General features: G+C 30.4%; 1 protein-coding gene across 4 annotated transcripts in view; it reads left to right on the top strand.

The window, feature by feature from the left end:
* The window catches only part of LOC145268215 (steroid hormone receptor ERR2-like), a 274,707-nt gene that overhangs the window by 167,460 nt on the left and 82,971 nt on the right, over positions 1–24,276 (top strand). For 2 of the 4 annotated variants that reach the window (XM_080123514.1, XM_080123513.1), the window contains one exon: positions 21,847–21,882. The exons of the other annotated variants lie outside the window; for them this stretch is intronic. In XM_080123514.1, the coding sequence (XP_079979640.1) occupies positions 21,847–21,882 (36 nt within the window). The remainder of the gene's footprint in view (positions 1–21,846; positions 21,883–24,276) is intronic. 4 annotated transcript variants of the gene reach the window in all.

Below are 24,276 nucleotides of genomic sequence, written 5' to 3'. Positions count from 1 at the left end.
AATTTAATAGAATATTTATTGAAATCAATTTAATAGAATGTTTATTGAAATCAATTTAATAGAATGTTTATTGAAATCAATTTAATAGAATGTTTATTGAAATCAATTTAATAGGATGTTTATTGAAATCAATTTAATAGGATGTTTATTGAAATCAATTTAATAGGATGTTTATTGAAATCAATTTAATAGAATGTTTATTGAAATCAATTTAATAGAATGTTTATTGAAATCAATTTAATAGGATGTTTATTGAAATCAATTTAATAGGATATTTATTGAAATCAATTTAATAGAATGTTTATTGAAATCAATTTAATAGGATGTTTATTGAAATCAATTTAATAGAATGTTTATTGAAATCAATTTAATAGAATGTTTATTGAAATCAATTTAATAGAATGTTTATTGAAATCAATTTAATAGGATGTTTATTGAAATCAATTTAATAGGATGTTTATTGAAATCAATTTAATAGGATATTTATTGAAATCAATTTAATAGAATGTTTATTGAAATCAATTTAATAGAATGTTTATTGAAATCAATTTAATAGGATATTTATTGAAATCAATTTAATAGAATGTTTATTGAAATCAATTTAATAGGATATTTATTGAAATCAATTTAATAGGATATTTATTGAAATCAATTTAATAGAATGTTTATTGAAATCAATTTAATAGGATGTTTATTGAAATCAATTTAATAGGATGTTTATTGAAATCAATTTAATAGAATGTTTATTGAAATCAATTTAATAGAATGTTTATTGAAATCAATTTAATAGGATATTTATTGAAATCAATTTAATAGAATGTTTATTGAAATCAATTTAATAGGATGTTTATTGAAATCAATTTAATAGGATGTTTATTGAAATCAATTTAATAGAATGTTTATTGAAATCAATTTAATAGAATGTTTATTGAAATCAATTTAATAGGATGTTTATTGAAATCAATTTAATAGGATGTTTATTGAAATCAATTTAATAGGATATTTATTGAAATCAATTTAATAGAATGTTTATTGAAATCAATTTAATAGGATATTTATTGAAATCAATTTAATAGAATGTTTATTGAAATCAATTTAATAGGATGTTTATTGAAATCAATTTAATAGGATATTTATTGAAATCAATTTAATAGAATGTTTATTGAAATCAATTTAATAGAATGTTTATTGAAATCAATTTAATAGGATGTTTATTGAAATCAATTTAATAGGATATTTATTGAAATAATTTTAATAGAATGTTTATTGAAATCAATTTAATAGGATATTTATTGAAATCAATTTAATAGGATATTTATTGAAATCAATTTAATAGAATGTTTATTGAAATCAATTTAATAGGATGTTTATTGAAATCAATTTAATAGAATGTTTATTGAAATCAATTTAATAGAATGTTTATTGAAATCAATTTAATAGAATGTTTATTGAAATCAATTTAATAGGATGTTTATTGAAATCAATTTAATAGGATATTTATTGAAATCAATTTAATAGAATGTTTATTGAAATCAATTTAATAGGATATTTATTGAAATCAATTTAATAGAATGTTTATTGAAATCAATTTAATAGAATGTTTATTGAAATCAATTTAATAGGATATTTATTGAAATCAATTTAATAGGATATTTATTGAAATCAATTTAATAGAATGTTTATTGAAATCAATTTAATAGAATGTTTATTGAAATCAATTTAATAGGATATTTATTGAAATCAATTTAATAGAATGTTTATTGAAATCAATTTAATAGAATGTTTATTGAAATCAATTTAATAGAATGTTTATTGAAATCAATTTAATAGGATATTTATTGAAATAATTTTAATAGAATGTTTATTGAAATCAATTTAATAGGATATTTATTGAAATCAATTTAATAGAATGTTTATTGAAATCAATTTAATAGGATATTTATTGAAATCAATTTAATAGGATATTTATTGAAATCAATTTAATAGAATATTTATTGAAATCAATTTAATAGGATATTTATTGAAATCAATTTAATAGAATGTTTATTGAAATCAATTTAATAGAATGTTTATTGAAATCAATTTAATAGAATGTTTATTGAAATCAATTTAATAGAATGTTTATTGAAATCAATTTAATAGGATATTTATTGAAATAATTTTAATAGAATGTTTATTGAAATCAATTTAATATGATATTTATTGAAATCAATTTAATAGGATATTTATTGAAATCAATTTAATAGGATGTTTATTGAAATCAATTTAATAGGATGTTTATTGAAATCAATTTAATAGAATATTTATTGAAATCAATTTAATAGGATATTTATTGAAATCAATTTAATAGGATGTTTATTGAAATCAATTTAATAGGATGTTTATTGAAATCAATTTAATAGAATATTTATTCAAATTAAAAATGCATTAGCATGAAAAGCTAAAATGGACTTTTTAATAAAACTATTTAAAAATATAATTTAATTAGGAAATTAAATACACATGAATGCATTGAATCAAGTCAACCATTATAAATTTTAAGAAAAAAACAAAAAACAGGATTTACTTTATAACTATTCTTGAAAGGAAGTTTTTTTATATCAAATTATTTTATAAAAATAGAATAAAACATTTGAACCTTAACAATAATTAGTTAAATCTTGTAACAATTTGGTTTCATTAATAATCTGAAAAAACAATATCATAATTAAATGTAAATTTTATAACCCTATTTACAAAAAAGATAAATTTGTAATAAAAAAAAAAGACATAGTGGGTAATAAAAGTAAAAATACTGCCAGGCAACACCTAGTAAATAGAGGTAGTAAATAAATGGCTTTTCATTTCACAAAGTATAAGAATAATTGCTCATGAAATATTAAATTCATTTATTTATTTGTTTTTTCATCATCATCATCATCATCATCATCATCATCATTATTATTCTATTTTATTTTATTGTGCTTTTTCTATGTGAAAGTTGTGCTGTTTTAAGTGGGATTTGATTTGAGATATTGATTTTCATACTATTTATATATTTCTGTGTTTAGGGACTTAAAAAGAAATTGAAATTTAGAAAATCTTGCTTAATTAGTGTCTAATGGTTATGGATTGAAAATTTAAAATATTTGAATTTTCAAATTTGAGGTTGTTCCCTTATTAGGTCTCTAAAAACCTTTGAAAAAGAAAACTGAAATTTGTGGAATGTTCATTAATTGATGTCTAATGCCTTTTGTTAAAATTTCACAAAAAAAAAAAAATGGATGTATCTGAATTTTACAAAGGGTTTCATTTCTTTTTACATCCTTTGTGTAAAACTAAAGTAAACTAAATTTAATCTACATTAATATTATATATAGAAGCTGTGTTCTTAAATTCATAATAATTAGTAAATTAGTGCAGGAGTGAATCCTGTACATACAAATATATAAACATATACACCTAGCTAACTTATTAAATATTACAAGTTACAAAAAATAAAATTAATAATGTGCTCATGTTACTCACTGTGTTGCCTAGAATATATATTCCAAAATTCATTAGTTTATTTATTAGTTTAAGAGATTATCTTGTGTGTGTATTCTTTATACCTACAGACACTAATGTTTCATGCTTATGCAATCATCAGTGTAGGGGTGACAGTTCTTGCTGGTCATGAGATTCAAACCAGCCACAAAGCTACCTTTAGCTCCATTTACTAAGCCTCAACCTCAGAGCCACCAAACAATTGCCATGTGAATGAAGGGAATTAAGAACTATTAAATGATAAATTCGAGCGAATACATTTGACAATGTAGAATGTTCGAACACGCGAAAGTCATAAACATTGCATAAGCACTAGTTGACTGCCTTGATCATAATTGCTTAGATAGTGCTCAGCTTTAAGTATACTTAAAGGAGCTTGATAATTATAATTAAATAATAATTATTCATTTATACCTACACAAACTAGTGTCTCATGCTTACGCAATCATCAGTGTAGAGTTGACAATTTCTGTCAGTCATATATATATATATATATATATATATATATATATATATATATATATATATATATATAAAGTAATTATTTAAATTCTAATGATCAAAATTCAATCTTGGTTCATGCAATGTTTACATTATAATATATGATTGTATAATGATGTGTTTTCAAAGCTTTCAGATTATTTTTATATAATATTTAAAGATTATTTGAATAACCTTATATAGATGTAATTTTACATTTAATTGGTATGTTTTGTTTTTAATTCATAACACATTCTATGCACTGTATTTCATATTTTTAATCAATAATTTTAGTTTACCATTGAAGTAATTTGGAGAGACTAATATTAAACCCAGCAAAAAGTGTGCAGATACTGTCTAAAAAAATCAGATAAGTGGACATATTAGAATATTTAATTAACTGAATGCCATTCATCGCCCCATCCATTGCGAATTATTCTTTCTTATTAATTTACAAGTTGAGTTTTCATTTAGACTCACTATTAGTTTATCTATTATTTAAAACAAAGGTTAATCCATTAATCTCCCTACATTTAAAATGCCTACAAAATCCTGTCATGCACAGTATTCAGTAGAAATTTAACTATATTACCTAGCTAGTCCAAATAGTTATTATGATTTATATTTATAGAAAAGTTATAGACATTTGATGTAATTCTGCATCGAATGTATATTTTTATTATTTCTGGTAATCTTGAATCCAATAATTTTTCACTATTGTTTTTATTAACTTCTAGTCTGGTTTAAAATAGGAAAATACATACCTGTTTTGATGCAAGCAGTTCTTTAGAATCTCCTGTGTTTTATTTAGTAGGTTATCTTTAGATATCTTTATGCAATGCGATTCAAGTGAAAAATCAGTTGCAATTGTTTTTAGTTTATTGGGAGTGTATTTATTAGCCCTAACATGAACCATTTCAATTTGAAATGAGTATCTGACCTCACCAGTTCCCTAATATATCAGACTACAGAAGTTTCATTTTCGGAATTATGCCTAAACTTGAATGAGCACATATGGTTTCTATATCTGACATTGAAACTGTATCAGTGGACTCTATGTAAAGTTGAAAGTTTTTTCCTATTACTACAGTACATTTATGTAATATGTTTGAAAGCATTCTTGTTCAATGGATATTTATTAGGATTACAGTTCGGCAATTTGGCGATTTGTATTTTTTCCTATTTGTTAAGTTTTGCCATTATTTAAACATATAATAAAAGACACTAAGTTTTTAGAAATTGAAAATGCTAATTTATACTAAACTAGCGACGAGTACCCGGCGTTGCCCAGGTGTTTTTCGTGGTATGTGAAAAAAACCCCGAAGCGTTGACGACGCGCAGTTGGAAAATAGTAAAGTGTTAAAAAAACAAACAGGTGCACGTTTTTGATTGACGTGACGGCGATAGGTATTCAGCAGTTACGATTTTGTGCGGGACAGATTTGAATAAATCGGTTTGTTTGTTTTTAAAAACCCGCTCCCTGTTTATTAGGAGGAGCGAAATGAAAGCTACAGTCTGATATGACAAAGTCGACATTGACCAAACTGGCTTTCGGCCTGTGATTAGAGTCGAGTTTCGCTTTTTTTTATACCGAAAACCGAATGTAACGCGTGCCGATGCAGGAAATGTGGAATAATTAACGTTTGAAAGTCAATAAAATTAAATAGACAGGCGAGCTCCGTAGGTAATTCTGAGATATTACAATATTTATAGATGATATAAAAAGTTTTAAGAAGTTGTGAAGCGAGCAAGCGCTTCTCTGAAAGAAGCCTTTCGTGAACATCGAGGAAAAGTGAACATACATACATACATACATACATACACACATACATTTTCGCTTTTATATATATAGATGGTATTGCCTTTTACTTTTAGTTCTACTATCCAGTTTTTGTTCTGGTTTTTGTAAAGCTTATATTTTTCTGTATTTGCATCTAATTAATGCATCATTATAGTATTGCTTGTTTTTATTGAATAATTGTTTTTAGATAATTTAGATATTCTATTAGGGATACTTGAGATGATAGCTTTATACACAAATGGCAAATGATTTGAGTTAACTATATAATGTAGTGAGTGATTGGGTTTAAGATTAGTGTTCAAATGTTTTGTTATTTAAATCCACAGTTAGATCCAGAAAATTTAATGATGTTTATTGTTATTTTTATGCTCAATTTCCTGAAAAACTCATGCATTGTTTTGTTTTTTTTGTTAGTTTTCTCTAAGTTTCTGTTAGTATCAATAATATAATAGAATTAATAAAGAACAAAATGTCACTCCTATCCAGCCTCCCAACAGGCCCTGTATGTCCTCATGGTTTTTCAAAATATAAAGCCTCACAAGATTAGCAATGTGAAAACTTAGATTAAAAACCTCTTATATTGGACAAATGTTGAATTCACTACCAATACTTTCAAATGATCTTCTTTTTTTTCTTCTTCTTCTTCTTCTTCTTCTTCTTCTTCTTCATTATTATTATTATTATTATTATTATTATTATTATTATTATTATTATAATAATAATAATAATTAAAAAAAAAAAAAATTAATTTCAAACTTTATAATAATAAATTACCTTAATTTCAAACTTTTATTAATCACTTTTTCAATTTTTATTGATTTTGTCTTATTGTTTTCTCATGACTTTATGAAGCTGTAGTTTTGTATGATAGATACAAAATGGTGGCTTGACTCGAAGTTTGTAATGGAGTCAGGGGATATGCATGACTGTTATCCATTTTTTGCTTTTTCAATGAGTTTCCTACATCCTACAATATCTTTTTAAATGTGTTTTATTGTGATTTCTGAAGAACAGTGTGTAATTGTGTTTTATTGTAGCTCATTCCAAAAAAATAAATAACATCAGTAAAGACTGAATTTAAATGGAAATTTAAATAATCATGATATATGCTAAGAAATTTGTAACATAATTTTCATTGAGCTTGTAATTTGAATAATTTGAGATGTCCTGATAAAAAAGATATATTGAAAAAATATATATAAATATATAAAAAAATATATAAAAATGACTATATATATATATATATAAAGACAAGGAAAAACAAATTAATCACAAGAAGAAATCATCAAAAACAAGATATTTACTAGTTTTATTCAGATCTATAAACGTTTTTAGATCCGAGTCTAAGATTTGTGCTAGATTTGTGATGAAAAATTTTTATTAAAGAACTTTCAATGCATTTACAGCATGGAAGAGAAGGTTAAGTCTTGTGGAGGTTGCAGTTTGTAAAACCAAAATTGTATATTCTTCTGTATGAACTATGCATCAGTGGTGTTATTGTGTTTGAGATTCTGTTAATGTTGATAAACACAGGATTTTATATTTTTTACTGTTTTGCTGATATAAAACATTGGACATGGTGCTCACTTTATATTTTAAATGACAGTTAGGGAAGAAGTGTCCTGGCGGTAGATGACTTATATAAAGTATTGGCAGCACATCACATGAATTAACTAGAAAATTAGTGGAAATACTACCCCCCCCCCCGCACTTCTGAGTTACATTAGTCAAACCCATGAAAAAAGCTCTAAGGATCTATTATAAATACTCTGGCACATCAATATGAAGATATCAAGTCTCTTTAGCTATGTTACTGATAGCTAAATTCATCTCGAATCGAAAATCAAGCTTCCTTTTTACTACATTCATTCATTTGTCTTTCCTTTTTTTCTATTTCTTTGCCCCACTTTCCATTTGTAATGGAGCATGACTTGCATAATTTTTTCAAAAAGTTACGTATATGCTAAGAAAAATTCTGTTGCACATCCTCTTTTCCCTCGTTTTTTATTGTTATTAAATAGATTTAAAATCTTCACTTTTTCTGAAGATGTTCGTTGATTCAAATGTAACCAGTAAATCTCTCGTTTTTGATGATTTCTTCCTATGTTTAATTTATAGTTATATAGATATGTATTGGTAAGTTTAATATTTGTCAAAATATTGAAAATATTTTTGTTATTTTAAGTATTATTGTGTCTATCCAATAAAATGTTATTTCTGTTTTTTATCTATATATTTTCTTTTGCAATATAGTTTGTGCATTGATAGCTTTTATATTCTTTCTGCTAAATATAAGGTAGTTTAGTTGATCTTAACATATAAGCAGCATCTATTTCACTTTATAAAACCATCAATATTTATTAAATGGTTGATTGAATAAACTTTCTTTTTCTTTTGTTCAAAAAAAATTCTTTTGGCAGTTTTAGGTATGTATACAAATTAATTTCGGCTTTTTTAATGTGGTGTTGTTTTATATTATCAAGCATTTATATTATTTAACAATATGTCTGAGATGAAGTGTTGTTATCATTTTGGGGATGGTTCTCGCATTTTAGTTGTTGCCATTTTCACAACGTTTCAGTTGTTATAGTCTTTGCCTTTCTTCAGGTGTTTTGAAATCGCTAATCTGTTGAGAATTTGAACATTCCAGAGCTAAGAATGACTGGAGACCTATTAGCAAATGTTTAATTTATAGAGGGTTTTGGTGAAATTATTGTACATTTATATCAGACCTGCCTCTGTGTGCCGTGTTTAAAAAGGATGTGTCCTCTATAGTATCAGACCTGAGGGAATGGTTAATTGTAAGTATAGACCATTTCATTCCCTCAAAAAAGTTCCAGCAAAAACCTAACAGCCAGTCGTGGTTCTCACAAGAATGTGCTGCTGCCATTGCGCACAGAAATCACTTTTTCCATTGCTTCCAATGTAATAGATGTACTTAGACTAAAGCCACTTTCAGGACTGCCAGCAACCACTGTAAAAATGTAATAAAGAAGGCGAGAGAATTGTATGCTTAGTCCGTCGAGTCCAAGGTAGCTGAGCAGCGGCTTGTTTCGCATCAGTTCTGGCAAATAGCAAACAGAATCCTCAACAGAAGTGTATGCTCTATCCCAACTATCATCAATTGACCTGAGTTCATCTCGTCAGTATCAGACAAACCAATCTCTTTACCAAGATCTTTGCAGCTAATTCTACCCTTTGTGACCAAGGCCGCCAATCCCCAGTATTTCCTTGTATATCAGAAAACATGCTATGTAATGTCACGTAAAGACTGTATTGTAATGGCAAGCAATTTACGAAAGATTAATGCAAGCAACAGTAAACATGTCACTAGTTTTGTCTTCTCTGCGCCAGGTTCTCAAGTCCTTCGCCACCCTTACTCAAGGCACGCCTCCATGCTGGTTTATCTTCGGCTAGCTCCTCCCACACATTCACATCGATGCCAAGAGCGATCAGATCCCGTTTGGCCACATCTTTAAAGCGCAGCACCGGGCGACCATGGCTACTTGATCCATTTGCCAGTTCGCTGTAGAGGATATCCTTAGGGAGACAGCCATCGGGCATTCTGCGCAGGTGTCCAAGCCAGCGCGATTGTTGTATCTTGAGTGTCTGGAACAAGGAGTGGCTGCTGGCACGTCTTAGCACCTCTTCGTTGGTGATTCTATCCCATGAATTGATGCCAATGATATGTCGCAAGCATCGGAGATGGTAGACGTTCAGTCTTTTCTCGTGATAAGCATACGTGGTCCAAGTCTCTGCTCCATACACTAGGATACTCAGAACACAGCATTCATAGATGCGGCATTTTGTGTGTGAAGTGAGGTATTTATTGAACCATGCTCTTTCACGTAGTCGGTTAAAAGTAGACGCTGCGCTACCTAGGCGCGTTTGTAGCTCCTGTTCAATGGATACTCCCTTGTTGATGTTGGATCCAAGATATGCAAAGTTCTCGACAGTCTCTAGTTTGTGGCCATTGATGGTGATTGGTGATGCGTCACCCTGGTGCATCACAACTGTCTTCTTCACACTGATTACCAGTGCGAACTCCGCACAAGCAGCGCTCAATTTGTCAAGCAGCCGCTGGAGTCCACTTGTGGAGTGCGAGACCAATGCAGCATCATCTGCAAACAGCAGCTCAAGTATTAGGACTTTTTGAATCTTGGTTTTGGCGCGTAGGCGAGCCAAGTTAAAAAGTTCTCTATCAGAGCGAGTATGAAGGAACACACTGTCTTCGTCCTCGTAATTTCCAAAAGCGTAGTGCAGAAGAACTGAGAAGATGCCAAACAGTGTGGGAGCCAACACACAACCTTGCTTTACTCCACTGCACACGGGGAAGTTGTCAGACATATCACCCTCGAAGAAGACTGCAGCTGTCATGTTATCATGGACCGATCTTATAACAATAAGAAGAGTTGGTTGACAGCCCAACTTTTGTAGGATGGCAAACAGACCATCTCTACTGACAAAGGCTTTCGTGAGGTCCACAAATGCGATATGGAGAGGTCTACGTTGTTCTCTGCATTTTTCCTGGATTTGACGCACTGAAAATATCATGTCCATGGGTTGAGTGCCCACTGCAGAAACCGCATTGAGATTCTGGATAAACACGGTTGGCAATCTGCTGGAGCCTTGGAAGGAGCACTCTGGCAAAGACATTGCCGGTGACACTGAGTAAAGATATACCACGGTAGTTATTGCAATCTCCTTTGTCTCCTTTCTTGAATAAAGTGACAATTTTAGCATCTTTCATAGCTGTTGGAAATTTTCCATTGCGCCAACTGGTGCAGAGGAGGTTGTACAAGTGCGGGAACAGGAACTTATCGCACTTGAGCAGGTCTGCTGGAATCTTGTCGGTACCCTACATTCGTGTGTTGGAGAGCTACTTCGAGTTCTGACATAGTTGGAATGTTGTCCAGTTCGACTAGGGTGTCGAAGTTCGGATTGGAATTTAATGTGATGTTGCGCGGTTCGCCATATAGTACAGAGTAGTGTTCCACCCAGCGTTCAAGCTGCTTCATAGGATCAGTGATGAGCTCCCCTGTAGTAGATTTTAAAGGGCAAACTTTCTTTGCGCTCGGTCCAGTTGCCTTGCAGAGTCCATGGTACATCACATGTAGTTTATCGCAGTCAGCAGCAGTCTGGATTTCGTCGCACAGGTTGTTCCAGTAGTTGTTTGCACAGTGCCGAGCAGCTTTCTGAAATTGACTGCTAGCCTCTTTCAGCTTGGATAGGATGCTGCGTGTCGGCCTGCTCACATAGTTCTTGTGAGCATCGTTATGGGACAGTAGTAGAGGTTCTAAGATTTCTGCATTCTCAGCCATCCAGTCTTCACAAGGCGCCGCTTGGTTCCAAAGGATGTGACTGCAGCGTCATGAATCGCAGTTTGCAGGATTTCCCAGGATTTATCCAGATTCACTGCTTCGGCTGGGGCAGAATCTCAGCTTATTTTCGAGCACAGTGCGAAACGCACTGATGCTGTTGTTCTTCTTCATTGCAGCTGTGTTGAGACTACGACGTGGTTTTGGCTTACGTGGTGCAGGTTTCTTGTTTGGGAGATCGAGTTGTGTCAGCACAAGTGAGTGGTCAGTATCACCATCGGCGGAGTGGTAGGTTCTTGATCGTTTGACAAAACCGATGTCTCTTTTTCTACACAATGCAAGATCCAATTGGTTCCAATGTTTGGAACGAGGGTGTCTCCAAGAGACACGATGACACATTTTCTGTTTGAACCAGGTGTTTGCAATACAGAGTCCCTGTTGACTACAGAGCTCCAGAGTTCTTTGATCATTTTCATTTATTTTACCAGTACCGAAGTGACAAATGATGTCAGGCCAGGCAGTATGGTTCGTACCAACTCTGGCATTGAATTTTCCGAGTACTGTTGTTTTTTTTTTTTTGAGACAGTCATAGAATTCATCCTTCACATGATCTTCGCTAGGCAGTGTTGATGCATAGACGCTGACGAGGTGTACTGGTGTATCGGCGCAGTTGATCTTCAATGTCATAATTCTCTCTGAAATGCTGACCGAAGTGTCGACTACATGTTCTCTGAGTAATTTGTTTGTCACTGCAAAACCTACTCCATGGATGCGATGTTCCTCTTCTGCTTTGCCAGTCCAGAAGAAAGTGTAGTTTTGTTCCGAGATGGAGCCAGTTCCAGCCAATCTGGTGTCCTGTAGAGTGACAATGTCGACAGACAGCTTGGCAAGTTCACGGTCAAGTAATGCGGTCTTACGAGGCAGACCTTGTGACATACAAATATCTGTACGTGATGTTGCCAAGCTAATCAAAAACCTTGATGCCAGTAAAGCAACTGCCCCTGATGGCATTCCAATTATAGTGTTTAAAAGGCTTCAACTGGAACTAGTGCCCATATTTATAAAATTATTTAAGCGTTGTCTTAAGGAAAAATGCTTCCCAACACCTTGGAAAATCTCATCAGTATGCCCTGTATTTAAGAATTCAGGTGATCGCTCATCTCCCTCTCAGTACAGACGAATAAGTCTCCTGTGCGTCATGAGTAAGTTGCTGGAATCTGTACTAAATAGTCAACCATCTCAGCAAAAATAACCTTCTTAGTGACATGCAATATGGTTTCTGTTTTGCTAGATCTACAGCAGACGTGCTTACAGTTATATCTCATAGGATTGGCTAATCCCTTGTCGGAGGCTTCCTCTCTAGGGCAATTGCTTTTAACATATCAAAAGCCTTTGATAAGTTATGGCATAAAGGTCTATTTCACAAGATCTCCAGTCATGGTATAGCTGAAAATGTCTTCTCAACTAATAAATCATTTCTCTCTGATAGGTTCTTAAGAGTAATGGTTGATGGGCTCTCAGTATTAATGCTGGAGTCCCTCAAAGGTCCATCCTGAGTCCAACTCTCTTCCTGATCTATATCAATGATCTTCCAAACCACATTCTTAGATCATTCGTAGACGTTTATGCTGACAACACTACCATCTATGGTAGCACTTCGAAGACCGTAAACGACCAAGTTCTCTCTGACTCTCTCTCCTCTGATCTTGAGCACGTGGTACAATGGGGAAAAATTGGCTGGTTACTTTTAATGCATCTAAAAACCAAGCTTCTATCTTTACATCATCAACGCTCTGTTGCCCAGCTACCATCAATCGAAATGAATGGCTCTCGTCTTCGGGAGGCTTCATGTTTTGACAAGCTTCTGAGCTTGACCTTTACTCCCGATCTGAAATGGGGGACATATATGAAATCCATTGCCAAAGTCGCTGGAAAAATGGTGGAGTCCTTCTACTGCTCCAGTAGATATCTCACTGCTGATGCAATTCTCTACCTATATAAAAGCTAGGTTCGGCCAACGATGGAGTACTGTTGCCACATCTGGGCAGGAGCTGCTAGAAGCAGCTTATCCTCTCTTGACAGAGTTCAAAACAGACTTTGTAGCTTAGTGGGAGATGCTCTTTTCTCTTCCCTGCAAACTCTTTCCCACAGAAGAGACATAGCGAGACTGTCCCTTCTTTATCGTTATTTTCATGGCAGTGCTCATCTGAACTTCAATCTATGGTCCCCCCTCGCCAGACTTTCACAAAAAACACTCGTCTAGCCAAAACCACTATCAAAAATTTCTCAGACTCTTTATCTGTGCCTGCACCTAAACGTAGATTCCATGAGCAGGGCTTCTTTCTTAAAACTGCTCGCCTGTGGAACTCTATTCCGTTTGCCTGCTTTCCAGCTGACTACAATCTGATTGTATTCAATGTGAACAAGTTCTTATTGAACCGTCCTCCTAAGTAATCCAAGTTATAAAATTCCCACTAATGTTGATTATGCTAAAATCACAATGACTAATTTATACCCATTAACCCTTATCCTCGAATGGCCTCGAGGCCTTGATAAGTGGGTCTCCCTTCCCCCTCCCCCCCCCTCATGTAAAAAATAAATAAATAACATTCTGATCAAGTAGTTTTATACTATAGGCGATTACATGGTACAGTTAAGCAGCCTGTAGCATAACTGGGGGCCTATTGACAAATGTTGATTATTAGAGTTTTTTTTTTAGGGAAATTAAGTTAACTTAATAAATTTTATTTTAATTATATTTGAAAACATGTACAAAAACATTCTGGCCTAAAGATAATGTTTTGAAACATGTATGAAAATATAAATATGTTCGTGTAAACTGATAAGTATTAAACAAAACAATGAAGCAATTAAAATGTCTGGTAAAAAATTTAATCCACATATATATTTTAATTTATTTATCTTTCAACACATTTTATCCTCAGATGAATGTTAGAATGTTATTGTACATGTTTTCAAATATAGATGACTTAATTTCTTTAAAAAAATAACACAAAATCAAACATTTCTCAATAAATCTTCAGTTATGCCATAAAATATTCTGAAGTATAGAACACCATGAACTTTTACCCTTTCATCTATTTTCCTAAAATCATTACGTTCATGATAAAGGTGTTGGTTAAAGGATATTTTGGAATAAATTTTGCATTAAGGTTGTCGGTTCAATCCCTAATGGAAATACTTTTGAGAAAACATTAACTGATTAAATAGATGATCTAAATGGAATTAAAGTAGTCTGCTATTACTTAGGGTTACATTAAAACGTCCCCATTGAAGGTTTAATATCGTACAATTTCCAAAACATTGTGAAAGTGGCATTGTGTATTGATATGATTTAATTATTCATTATTATTTTCATTATTATTTTCTTATATCTTTTAATATTTGATCTGTTGTTACATGATGTATTTATATATAAAATTAAATATTCATATTTCAACATGCTTCAAAAGTGTTTTTATGTGTTAAAAATTAGGACCTTAATTCTCTCTTGGATTTTAACCCGAATTACTAGTTTTTAAATTTTTGATTGAATTATTATTATTTATTCTTTTTTACTAACGAGTCACTGCTTGTCAAAGCCAAAAGCCACTTAAGTTAATGGAATGAATGAGTTGTGAAATTAATGATGATGATGAATATCAAAATGATGGCTGAAATTAACAAAATTTGATTACTTATGACGACAAAGATTTAAATTAATAATATTGCTTTGAACTACTCTGTAGTAATATAAGCAAGTCCAAAAGACAATTCTTTGTATATCTAATTTGCATAATTACATTTTAATGCATATCATAATACATAATTGTTTGTTAGATTATGATTTGATTGGCCTAGCAGGAAGACCCGACAGTGCCTGGGATTGAATGATGATCAATGAATGTTTCACACTCCCACATTTTTATTGTCATCGAAATCGGTGAAATCACACATTTTTCAATCAAATCGATTGATTGCCTGCTCTAGTTGCACCAGGAGAAAGCTTTACTTGCCTCTCTTCAGTGACAGTCTACAATACATTGTAGTCTACATTGCACTGTAAAGAACCTACTGTTGAGTTTATAAAATTATTTTTTATATATAACTGCTTGAATCAAAGTGTGTGGTAATGAAACTTTTCAAATGCACTTGTGATGTTAGGCTGTATAAGGTGTTAACGTTGTAAAAAGTGTAAAAATCGCCTGTTCCTTCTTTCATCAGATTTTTTTGATTATCAATACTTATCGCAAACATTTCGATACGAAACCTACGAATACTGCAAGACACATAAAATATGTTTGTGTGAAATTTTATGAAAATCGATCCAGCCATTGTGGAGTCTATAGGAAATGAATTCACGCATGCACGCGCACACACACATGCACACAAAATTCCTTTTATATATATATATATATAGTATTGAGCAATTTCTTCAGGTTTTTACTAATTACCATTTTTGCTAAATATATATATATATATATAATATATATATGTATATATATATAATATATATATGTATATATATATAATATATATGTATATATAATATATATATAATATATATATATATAATATATATATAATATATATATAATATATATATATTATATATATATATATATATATATATATATATATATATATATATATATAATGTTAAAAGTCCACGTATGCTTCTAAGATAGTGATTTAAAGGTTATGAGGTTTTTTGAAGCATGAAAAACAATGTTACTTTTTGTATTTAATATTTTTATTGTTATTTCTTATATTTCCAACGGACCTCCGCTCTTGGCCACAAAAAAGTATCAAAAAAAAATCTCTATATATATTTAGTAAAAATGGTAATTAGTAAAAACCTGAAGTGCTCAATACTTTTATATATATATATATATATATATATATATATATATATATATATATATATATATATATATATATATATATATATAGTATTGAGCACTTTCTTGAGGTTTTTACTAGTTACCATTTTTGCTAAATGTGTAATATATATATATATATATATATATATATATATATAGCAAAAATGTTAATTAGTAAAAACCTGAAGAAAGTGCTCAATACTATTGCTGAGCAATATAATGTAATGCCTGATTAAGTTACTGGATCGTTAATATGATTCGGTAACTGAAACATGTGTAACCAAGCAGATAAAACGGTAATAAAAAATAAAACATATATATATATGGAATAGAAATTTATTTAAAATAATAATGACAAAAAATCAAAACTATGTTCATTTCTTTTTTTGGAGGATGTGCACAAAATTATGAAAAGTAACCCGAATTTTCTTATCTATTCTAACATGTTCAGTTGCCTAATTACTAATTTAATCATAACTAATTCAACTAATTTAAAAATAAAAGAATGAATTATTGAAATATGTTAACTTCTCCATATAAGGGGAGTAATTTATTTTGGTAATTTTTTTATTTTTAATTCTCCTCCTTTATCTCAGCAACAATCAACAAAAAACAATTTTTTTCTTTAATTTAGCTATTTATTTTTATATATCTCATTTTTAAAGCATAGATTTTAAGTTTTTATACTTTTATAACAACATTTTACAAATGTGTTTTATTCAAAATTTAATTCTCATAGTTTTTACATTTTCTGTGAAAAATGAATAACTTTTTTAATTAGCTACACAAATTCCTTATTTATTAACAAACAAATTATTGTTTAATGTTTACAAACTCCTTCTTTGACTATTACATATAAATTATGAAAAAATAGATTCATATTTTTGCATAATCGTGGATTAACGCCCTCTATTAAATCACCTTCCACAAAAACGAAAACAAAAAAAAAAAAACAATAAAAACTTGGTGGAGAGAATAATAGAAAAAAGACTTCTTTAAATTTAAAGTGGGGAATTTAATGTAAAATGATCACCTATTTGGTTTTTAAAGCATTTCTCATGTAGAAAGTTGTTGAGCTGCTTAAAAAAGTAGTGATTAGTAGGTGACAGATTTTCGAGTATGGCAAATGAGGCAGAGTTTCGGAGCCCAATTCGTTCAACTTTTGTAGGCTTGGTTTAGCAACATGCAGTAGGCATTGTCTTGGAGGACAATCGGGCCTTTTTTGTTGACTAATGCTGGGTGTTATTGGAGTTTCTGATGCATTTCATCCATTTGTTGACAGTACTTTTTTGCCGTAATGGTTTTGCCTGCATTCAAAAAGCTAATGGATGAGACCAGTCGCAGACCACCAAACAGTCAGTATGAACTTCTTTTGGTAAAACTCTGGCTTCGGGAAGTGTCATGGAGCTTTGTTAGCATCTAACTACTGAGCTGAGCATTGCCAGTTGTCATAAAGAACCTACTTTTAATTGCAAGTCACAACCCGGTTGAGAATCAGCTCGTTCTTGTTGTGTAGAAGAAGGAAAGATGACACTTCATAACAGCGTTTCCTTTGGTTGTCGTACAATTTGTAAGGCACCCATTTATCAAGAGTTTTTTTCTTTCTCAAAAGCAAGTTCTCAAACAGTTTTGCGTGGATTGGCTTCAACTAAGGCTCTTCATTGTTCGTTGTCATCATATCGCCGCCATTGTGCTGTGCATTCAGTAGTGGTCCCTAGTAATGCTTTGTTGATATTGCGAGCTGTTTCAGCAGCTTTTTGGCCTAGCCTGAATTGAAATAAGAAAATTGTGTGAATTTGTTTGTTTTTTTTCCATCTTGTATTCAACATTCTGAAAAGAAGACATAATTGTTTTAAAACGATTGTAATTTAAACGATTAGATAGAGCGAAAAAGTCTCCAAAATGATATATAAAGTAAATGTATTATAATGAAAACTTTTGCAAGAACTTTCTTTTCAATCTAATATCTTTTCATATTTAAATAGGCCAATATTTTCTAGAAAAGAAGCTTTGTTCATGGAATTTGCATTTTGATTTACAGAGTAGGAGACATTGTTGATAGTGTTTTATCTAGACAGGTTTTTGTGAAGGTTTGGCAGTGTGGATCATAGATTCAAGCTCAGATGAGCACTTACCATGAAAATGATAGGGTAGGGACAGGCTTGCAATGTCTCTTCTATGCAAAAGAGGTTACAGGGAAGAGAAAGTGTTTATCAGGTTTTGAACTCTGTCAAGACAGGATAGGCAGCTTTGAGCAGCTCCTGCCCAAATGTGGCAACAATACTCCGTTTTAGGACGTATCTGGTTCTTACACAGATAGAGGATTGCGTCGGGAGTAAGATATCCTCTGGAGTGGTAGAATGACACAACTATTTTCCCAACGATTTTGGCAACAGATTTTTATGTAGGGCTCCCATTTCAAGTCAGGAGTGAAAGTCAAACCTAGAAGCTTGTAACAGCAGGAAGCTTCTTTGAGGCAAGTCATTCATATCAACTGGGACCAAGTAGGAATCAAAGCATTTATGGTGAAAAGGTAAGCACTTGGTTTTTGATGCATTAAAATTAATCAGCTATCTTTTGCCCAATTGTGTTCAAGGACGGAAGAGAAAGACTCAGAAAGATCTTGATCATTTTTGGCCTTTGAAGATGGTAGTGTCATCTGCATATATGTCAATGAATGAACTTAGGATGTGATTTCATTGATGAAGATAAGGAAGAGAGTTGGGCTTAGGATGCATCCTTCAGGCACACCAACATTGATACTTGAGTTTCGGACTTCTGCCTACCGGTGACTACTTTAATTCTTTTGTATTAATCTGTACAAGTTTTTGGAACCACTTTAACTTGCATTAGTCTCTCTGTCACTCTCTCTCTCACCTTGGACTGTTGACAATAAAACAGAAAGTTAAAATAGTTCATTACAAACAATAGGAAGTATTACCACAAGAGGTAATACTACAAAAATATTATAAAATGTATTGAAAGATAAATAACTGAAAATATGTCTGTGGATCATTGAACCAGACATTTTAATCATCTCTTTGTTTTTAATAATAGCAATTTTGGCAACTACAAAAATACATATTTATCTTTCAATATTTCATAGTTTCAGTTATAGAGCAGAATGCTATTTTATATATTTTCAAATGTAGTTGACTTAATTTCCTTAAAAAACCCTGTAAATCAAAAAAGTCGTTTCTCTCAGCTGTCCCATGAATTGACCTGTAGTATGAAATATCATAATGTAAAGTTCAAAATTCCAAGAAGGTTAACGATTACAAAAGAGAGTGAACATGCTAACAACTAAGATAAGAAAACCCTCCAATTTTTTTTTTTTTTTTTTTTTTTTTTTTGACCACCATCCCACTTATCCACCCACACTTAGCTATACTATTTTTTGGGGTTCTTTTCTTTTCTTTTTTTCAAGTTGTTAAAAAAGGATTTTAAGATTTAACTAAAATTATTACATTATCGTTAGGTTATTAGATTATTAATTGTTATAAAATGTTAAGATAGTTAAATTTCTTTTGTTATAAAATGATCAGATGTAAATAACTTCCAAAACTTTTAATAAAATGATTATTTGATAAGAATTTTAAAAATAGACTTTAATTATCACTAATAATAATAAGTCTCACTCTCTCTCTCCCCCCTTTCTATCTATCTATCTATATCTATATATATATATATCTATCTCTCTCTCTCTCTCTCTATATATATATATATATATATATATATAGAGAGAGAGAGAGAGAGATTAAAAATATCTAAAAGTGAAAAATTTAATTTAACAAGTTTGTTGATAATGCTCATTTTTATTTTGGTCTAGTCTCCACTAAATCAGCTCTCTATTAAAAATTGAGATTATACTTTTTGTGAACACCCTGAAGAACAACAAAAATAAAACAATTATTTAAGAATTTATAATATGAGATCAGTTTCACACATAAATTTAACATAAGATGAAACTCCTATTTGCAAGACATTCTATCATTTTAGAGCAAAAAAAAATTGTTCTGGGTGATAAATCATGTGTTTACTTTTATTAAAAAATATTTTTTTGGGGGGGGGGGGGTATAAGTGATCATGCATGGTTTTATGACCATATCAGTTGAACTTAGAGTTAGTGATAAAAAAAATTTCATAAAGATCCCGAAAATGTTAGAATGGCCTAGGAATGATGATTGTTTTATGTTAAATTTATATACGAAACTCTAAATTCTAAATAATTGCTTGTCCCCCCCCCCTAAAAAAAAGGTTTCAAGGTGTAAATAATAATAATACTAACCTAAAAAAAAATTATATATAATATTTTAAATTATTCCAAACAACTTAAACAAATGGAATAACAACTATATATATAGAATCTCATTTTTGAGGAGTAAATTAGCTGAGGATACTAATTTCCAATTATTTCTATTATCTTGTTTTTCTTTTTACAGCCAAACTTATTACTACATATCCTTATATTGACAGTATCAATAACCGACCAAAACTTTATAACTAGGATAAAAATATGAACATTCTTAGATAGAGGGAGAACACAGTATAGTTAATAAAGCTTTTTCCCACTCTTCTCATATGAAGAATGTTTTTCTAAATAGTAACATTATTATTTAGAAACTCATTCCTAACATGGACATGTGGGCTTCATTAACTATTCTTTTTTTACATCCTCTTCTTATTTTGCATCCCAATCATCAACTATTTTCAAAATATTCAAATAGCATTTTCTTAACTAATGACAAACTAATGGAAATTGACTTCGTTTTAAGAAATAAATAAATCTTAAGCCATCCCACAATTTTCAATCAATTACAAGGAAAATATTCCAGAAAAAATATTTTAAAAGATCAACATAAGAAATACATACGCACGCATATTCGGTTTAATGTCTGTTTTACATGCTTGCATGGATTATGGATTTAAATGACAAAAGACAAAATGCTATGGTATCCCTGTTCGTTGCCATAGTGACCATGTTAAGCAAGTCATGACAAAGGCAATCTTACTAGAGACGATAAGGGCGATAAATACATTCATTCTTTTTCAGCAGCCAATGTTATACATAAAATGGATGAAACTTTTTCGCAAAAGATTTCAACATTTGGAAAATAATTCTGTTTTGTCATTACTTGATTGAGATAATTTGTTAGTAAATTAAAACTAAAGATTTAAAAATCTATAAATCATCTTCAAGTAGCTGCTATTTACAAAAAGAAGGAAAATAAAGGACATAACTCTGTATTTGTCTCTATAAGGTTATTTCTCTTTAATGACACACAAAAATAATATTTTGGAGAAAGAAAGAAAGCATACTTTAAAAAAGAAAAGTAAAACAACTTGTAAGTAAATACAGTACCGGGCACTGACCGATAGGAACAGTTAGTGTGTGTGTGTGTGTGCGCGCGCGCGCGCGTGTGTGTGTTTATGCAGTGGTGGACTGTGTTTAAACATATTGGTTGCCAGCAGATAATCGTTATCCACCTACAATTCTAATACCATGATTTAATTTGTATAATAAATAAAATCCAACCGCTTATTATTTTTATGAATTGCATATATGTGTCATGCTTACTTTTCTCATTATCCCTTACTATTATTCATACAGTTGTCTGTTTCTTTGCTGTAATTTGTATTTGATGTAGGAGGCTTAATTGCCATTGGGCAAGTTGACAATCTGGCGAGTTCACCACTGTGTATGTGTGATATATATGTATATATATATATATATATATATATATATATATATATATATATATATATATATGATATAAACGCGCGCACACACACACACACACACACACACTAAATATATATGTTTTATGTTCCTTTCCAGGGAAACCACGAACAGAAAAGAATGTGTTGCCCCCTGGTAAGCAGACAATCTGTATACCCCCATATCTGTGTGTATTTGTATATGTATGTGTCTATTTTTTTCCTTTAATATATGTATATATATGCATGCTTTTGTGTTAGTATGTATCGTGTGTGTATGTGCTTGTGTGTGTGTGTGTGTATATATATATATATATATATATATATATATATATTATGAATTTGAATGTTTTATAAAATCTGAATACTATGCACAAAGAAAAAATTGTTTTCTTTCTTTTTGTTGCCTTTTTTTAAACACTTTTTTGTATAACATTTTTTTTTTTTCTCAGTTGTTATTCCATTTGTTTAAGTTGTTTGGAATAATTTAAAATATTTTAACAGAAAAAGAACAATGTGTGTCTCAACAAGAGCAAAATGTCCAAAATTAAACTTGTTTTTTTTTATGTTTTTTTTTTTTTGTGAAAGAGAAAACCTGTTTGGATAAAATCCGGCAAAATATAGAAGATCAAATTGAAAAAAGTGGATAGACCCAAACAATGCAATTACATTTACAATTTAATGATGAGATTTAAATATTTCTTTTTTTTATTTTTATTGAAGGAAGTCTTTTGATGATAATTATCATATCATAATAAAGAAATAATAACAAAATCTCACAAATGTGGTTGTATTTTCTATTTCTCTCTCTCTCTCTCTCTCTCTCTCTCTCTCTCTCTCTCTCTCTCTCTCTCTCTCTCTCTCTCTCTACACACACACATGTAATGAGCATGAACAAAGTTAGATACATTTATCTTTGCGTGGGGTAAACTGCAAAGCTAATAAACTAATCATTATGAACTTTGGAATGCAGCCGATAATTCAAATAGTCCAATTCTTATGAAATTTTAACCTTAGGTCCATCATCATCACCTCCTCGTCCGTTCAGTCTCAAGAGACAATGGATACGTCCTGTAAGAGTAACTGCGCATGTAATTATAAGGCAAGGGTTGCATAATCTCGACCACACTTCTAAATTGGCACTGCTTGAGTCCAGTGGCGAGGAGAAGTCCAGAACCACTAGAAACAGATAAGCAGAGAGCACATAGAGCATTTGGAATTCCCAAATGGTCGTCCATTTTAGTACTGACTGGGTTCAAGGTTACTTTGGTGTTAAATATCAATTAATAAATATTTCCCAAATTTCAGGGTTTTTTTTTTTTTTTTAATTTTTTTTTTTAGAGTATTTTAAGGATTTTAAAGGGACATATAATAGGATAAACTTCATTTGAAAATTCAAATATATCAAATTTGCATTATATTTGCTCCATATTAAATAAGATTCCCTGAATTTAAATTTATTCTTAAGATCATGTAAGCCTTAAATTTTAGACATTTTCTAGAATCAAAGTGATGTAATGAATTTTGATCAAAATTTGAATAAAGAATTCATCACATATTGTTTAGTAGCATTATATGTTAGTTTTCAATTATGGGGCATAAAAGTGGTGTTTCTGTTATTTAGTTTTATTATTAACTATTGCAATAACCATCCTAGGATAGATATTCTGTTGATATAACTTATATAACTGGATGGTGTTGCCCAGGAGTGTAATTATTGAGGATTACATTTAAAAGGAGAAAAAAAGGTTATGTAAGAGATGCAAAAACCCATTGAACTCAAAATAATTTATGTGAGGAAAATTACAAAACATATTTATTTTTATGAATCAAAAATGTGAAAAAATATCATTTGATATATTTAAAAGTACTTATGTGAAATGTACAAAGAAAAAATCTTTTTGTTATTTTGTTTTTTATATTTGATGAAAACAATTATTATTTTGAAAAAATACACTGAATTTAACAAATGAATATCTTATAAATTTTGTTGTTCTGTTAAAGTAAGTTTTGGTCTGCATGATCAGCAGTGAACGATTTTTTCTAATGTGAAACTATTTTTTGAAATGTTCATCAACATAACATGAAATGCTTTCCTCGTTGCAGTGTCGTAGAATCATAATTAAATACAAAATAATTAGAGTGAAAAAGAGTATTTTAAGTAAATAAATGAAGGCTGAAAAGAAATGTAATATTTTTATTACATTATTTGTATTACATTTATTATATGTAAAGAAATGTAATATTTGTAAAATATGTAAAGAAACCAGATGAAAGTCTATTAATCAGTACAATTTTTTTAATTATTGCATGACCAGCTGCAAATAATTATAGCTAATGGTAGTCAATGTTTCATGTAAATGTGTCTAATAGAACAATACTAAATGCTTCTATAAGCATATTCCCAGAGAAGCAGAAGAAAAAATGAAAAAAAGTAGAGGATACAACGTAAATAAATGAATAATAAAAATAACTGCTTTTTAGAAAGCTGAAACCAAAGTTAATATGCAAGATTATAAAACCTAATGTGCGCATTATTTGGTCTGCCTGA

The sequence above is a fragment of the Euprymna scolopes genome, chromosome 43 (assembly GCF_053919585.1).
Source record: "Euprymna scolopes isolate OS-2025 chromosome 43, ASM5391958v1, whole genome shotgun sequence".
Classification (NCBI taxonomy): domain Eukaryota; kingdom Metazoa; phylum Mollusca; class Cephalopoda; order Sepiida; family Sepiolidae; genus Euprymna; species Euprymna scolopes.
Note: the sequence above shows the minus strand (reverse complement) of the source record. Positions and strands in the feature narration are given on the sequence as shown.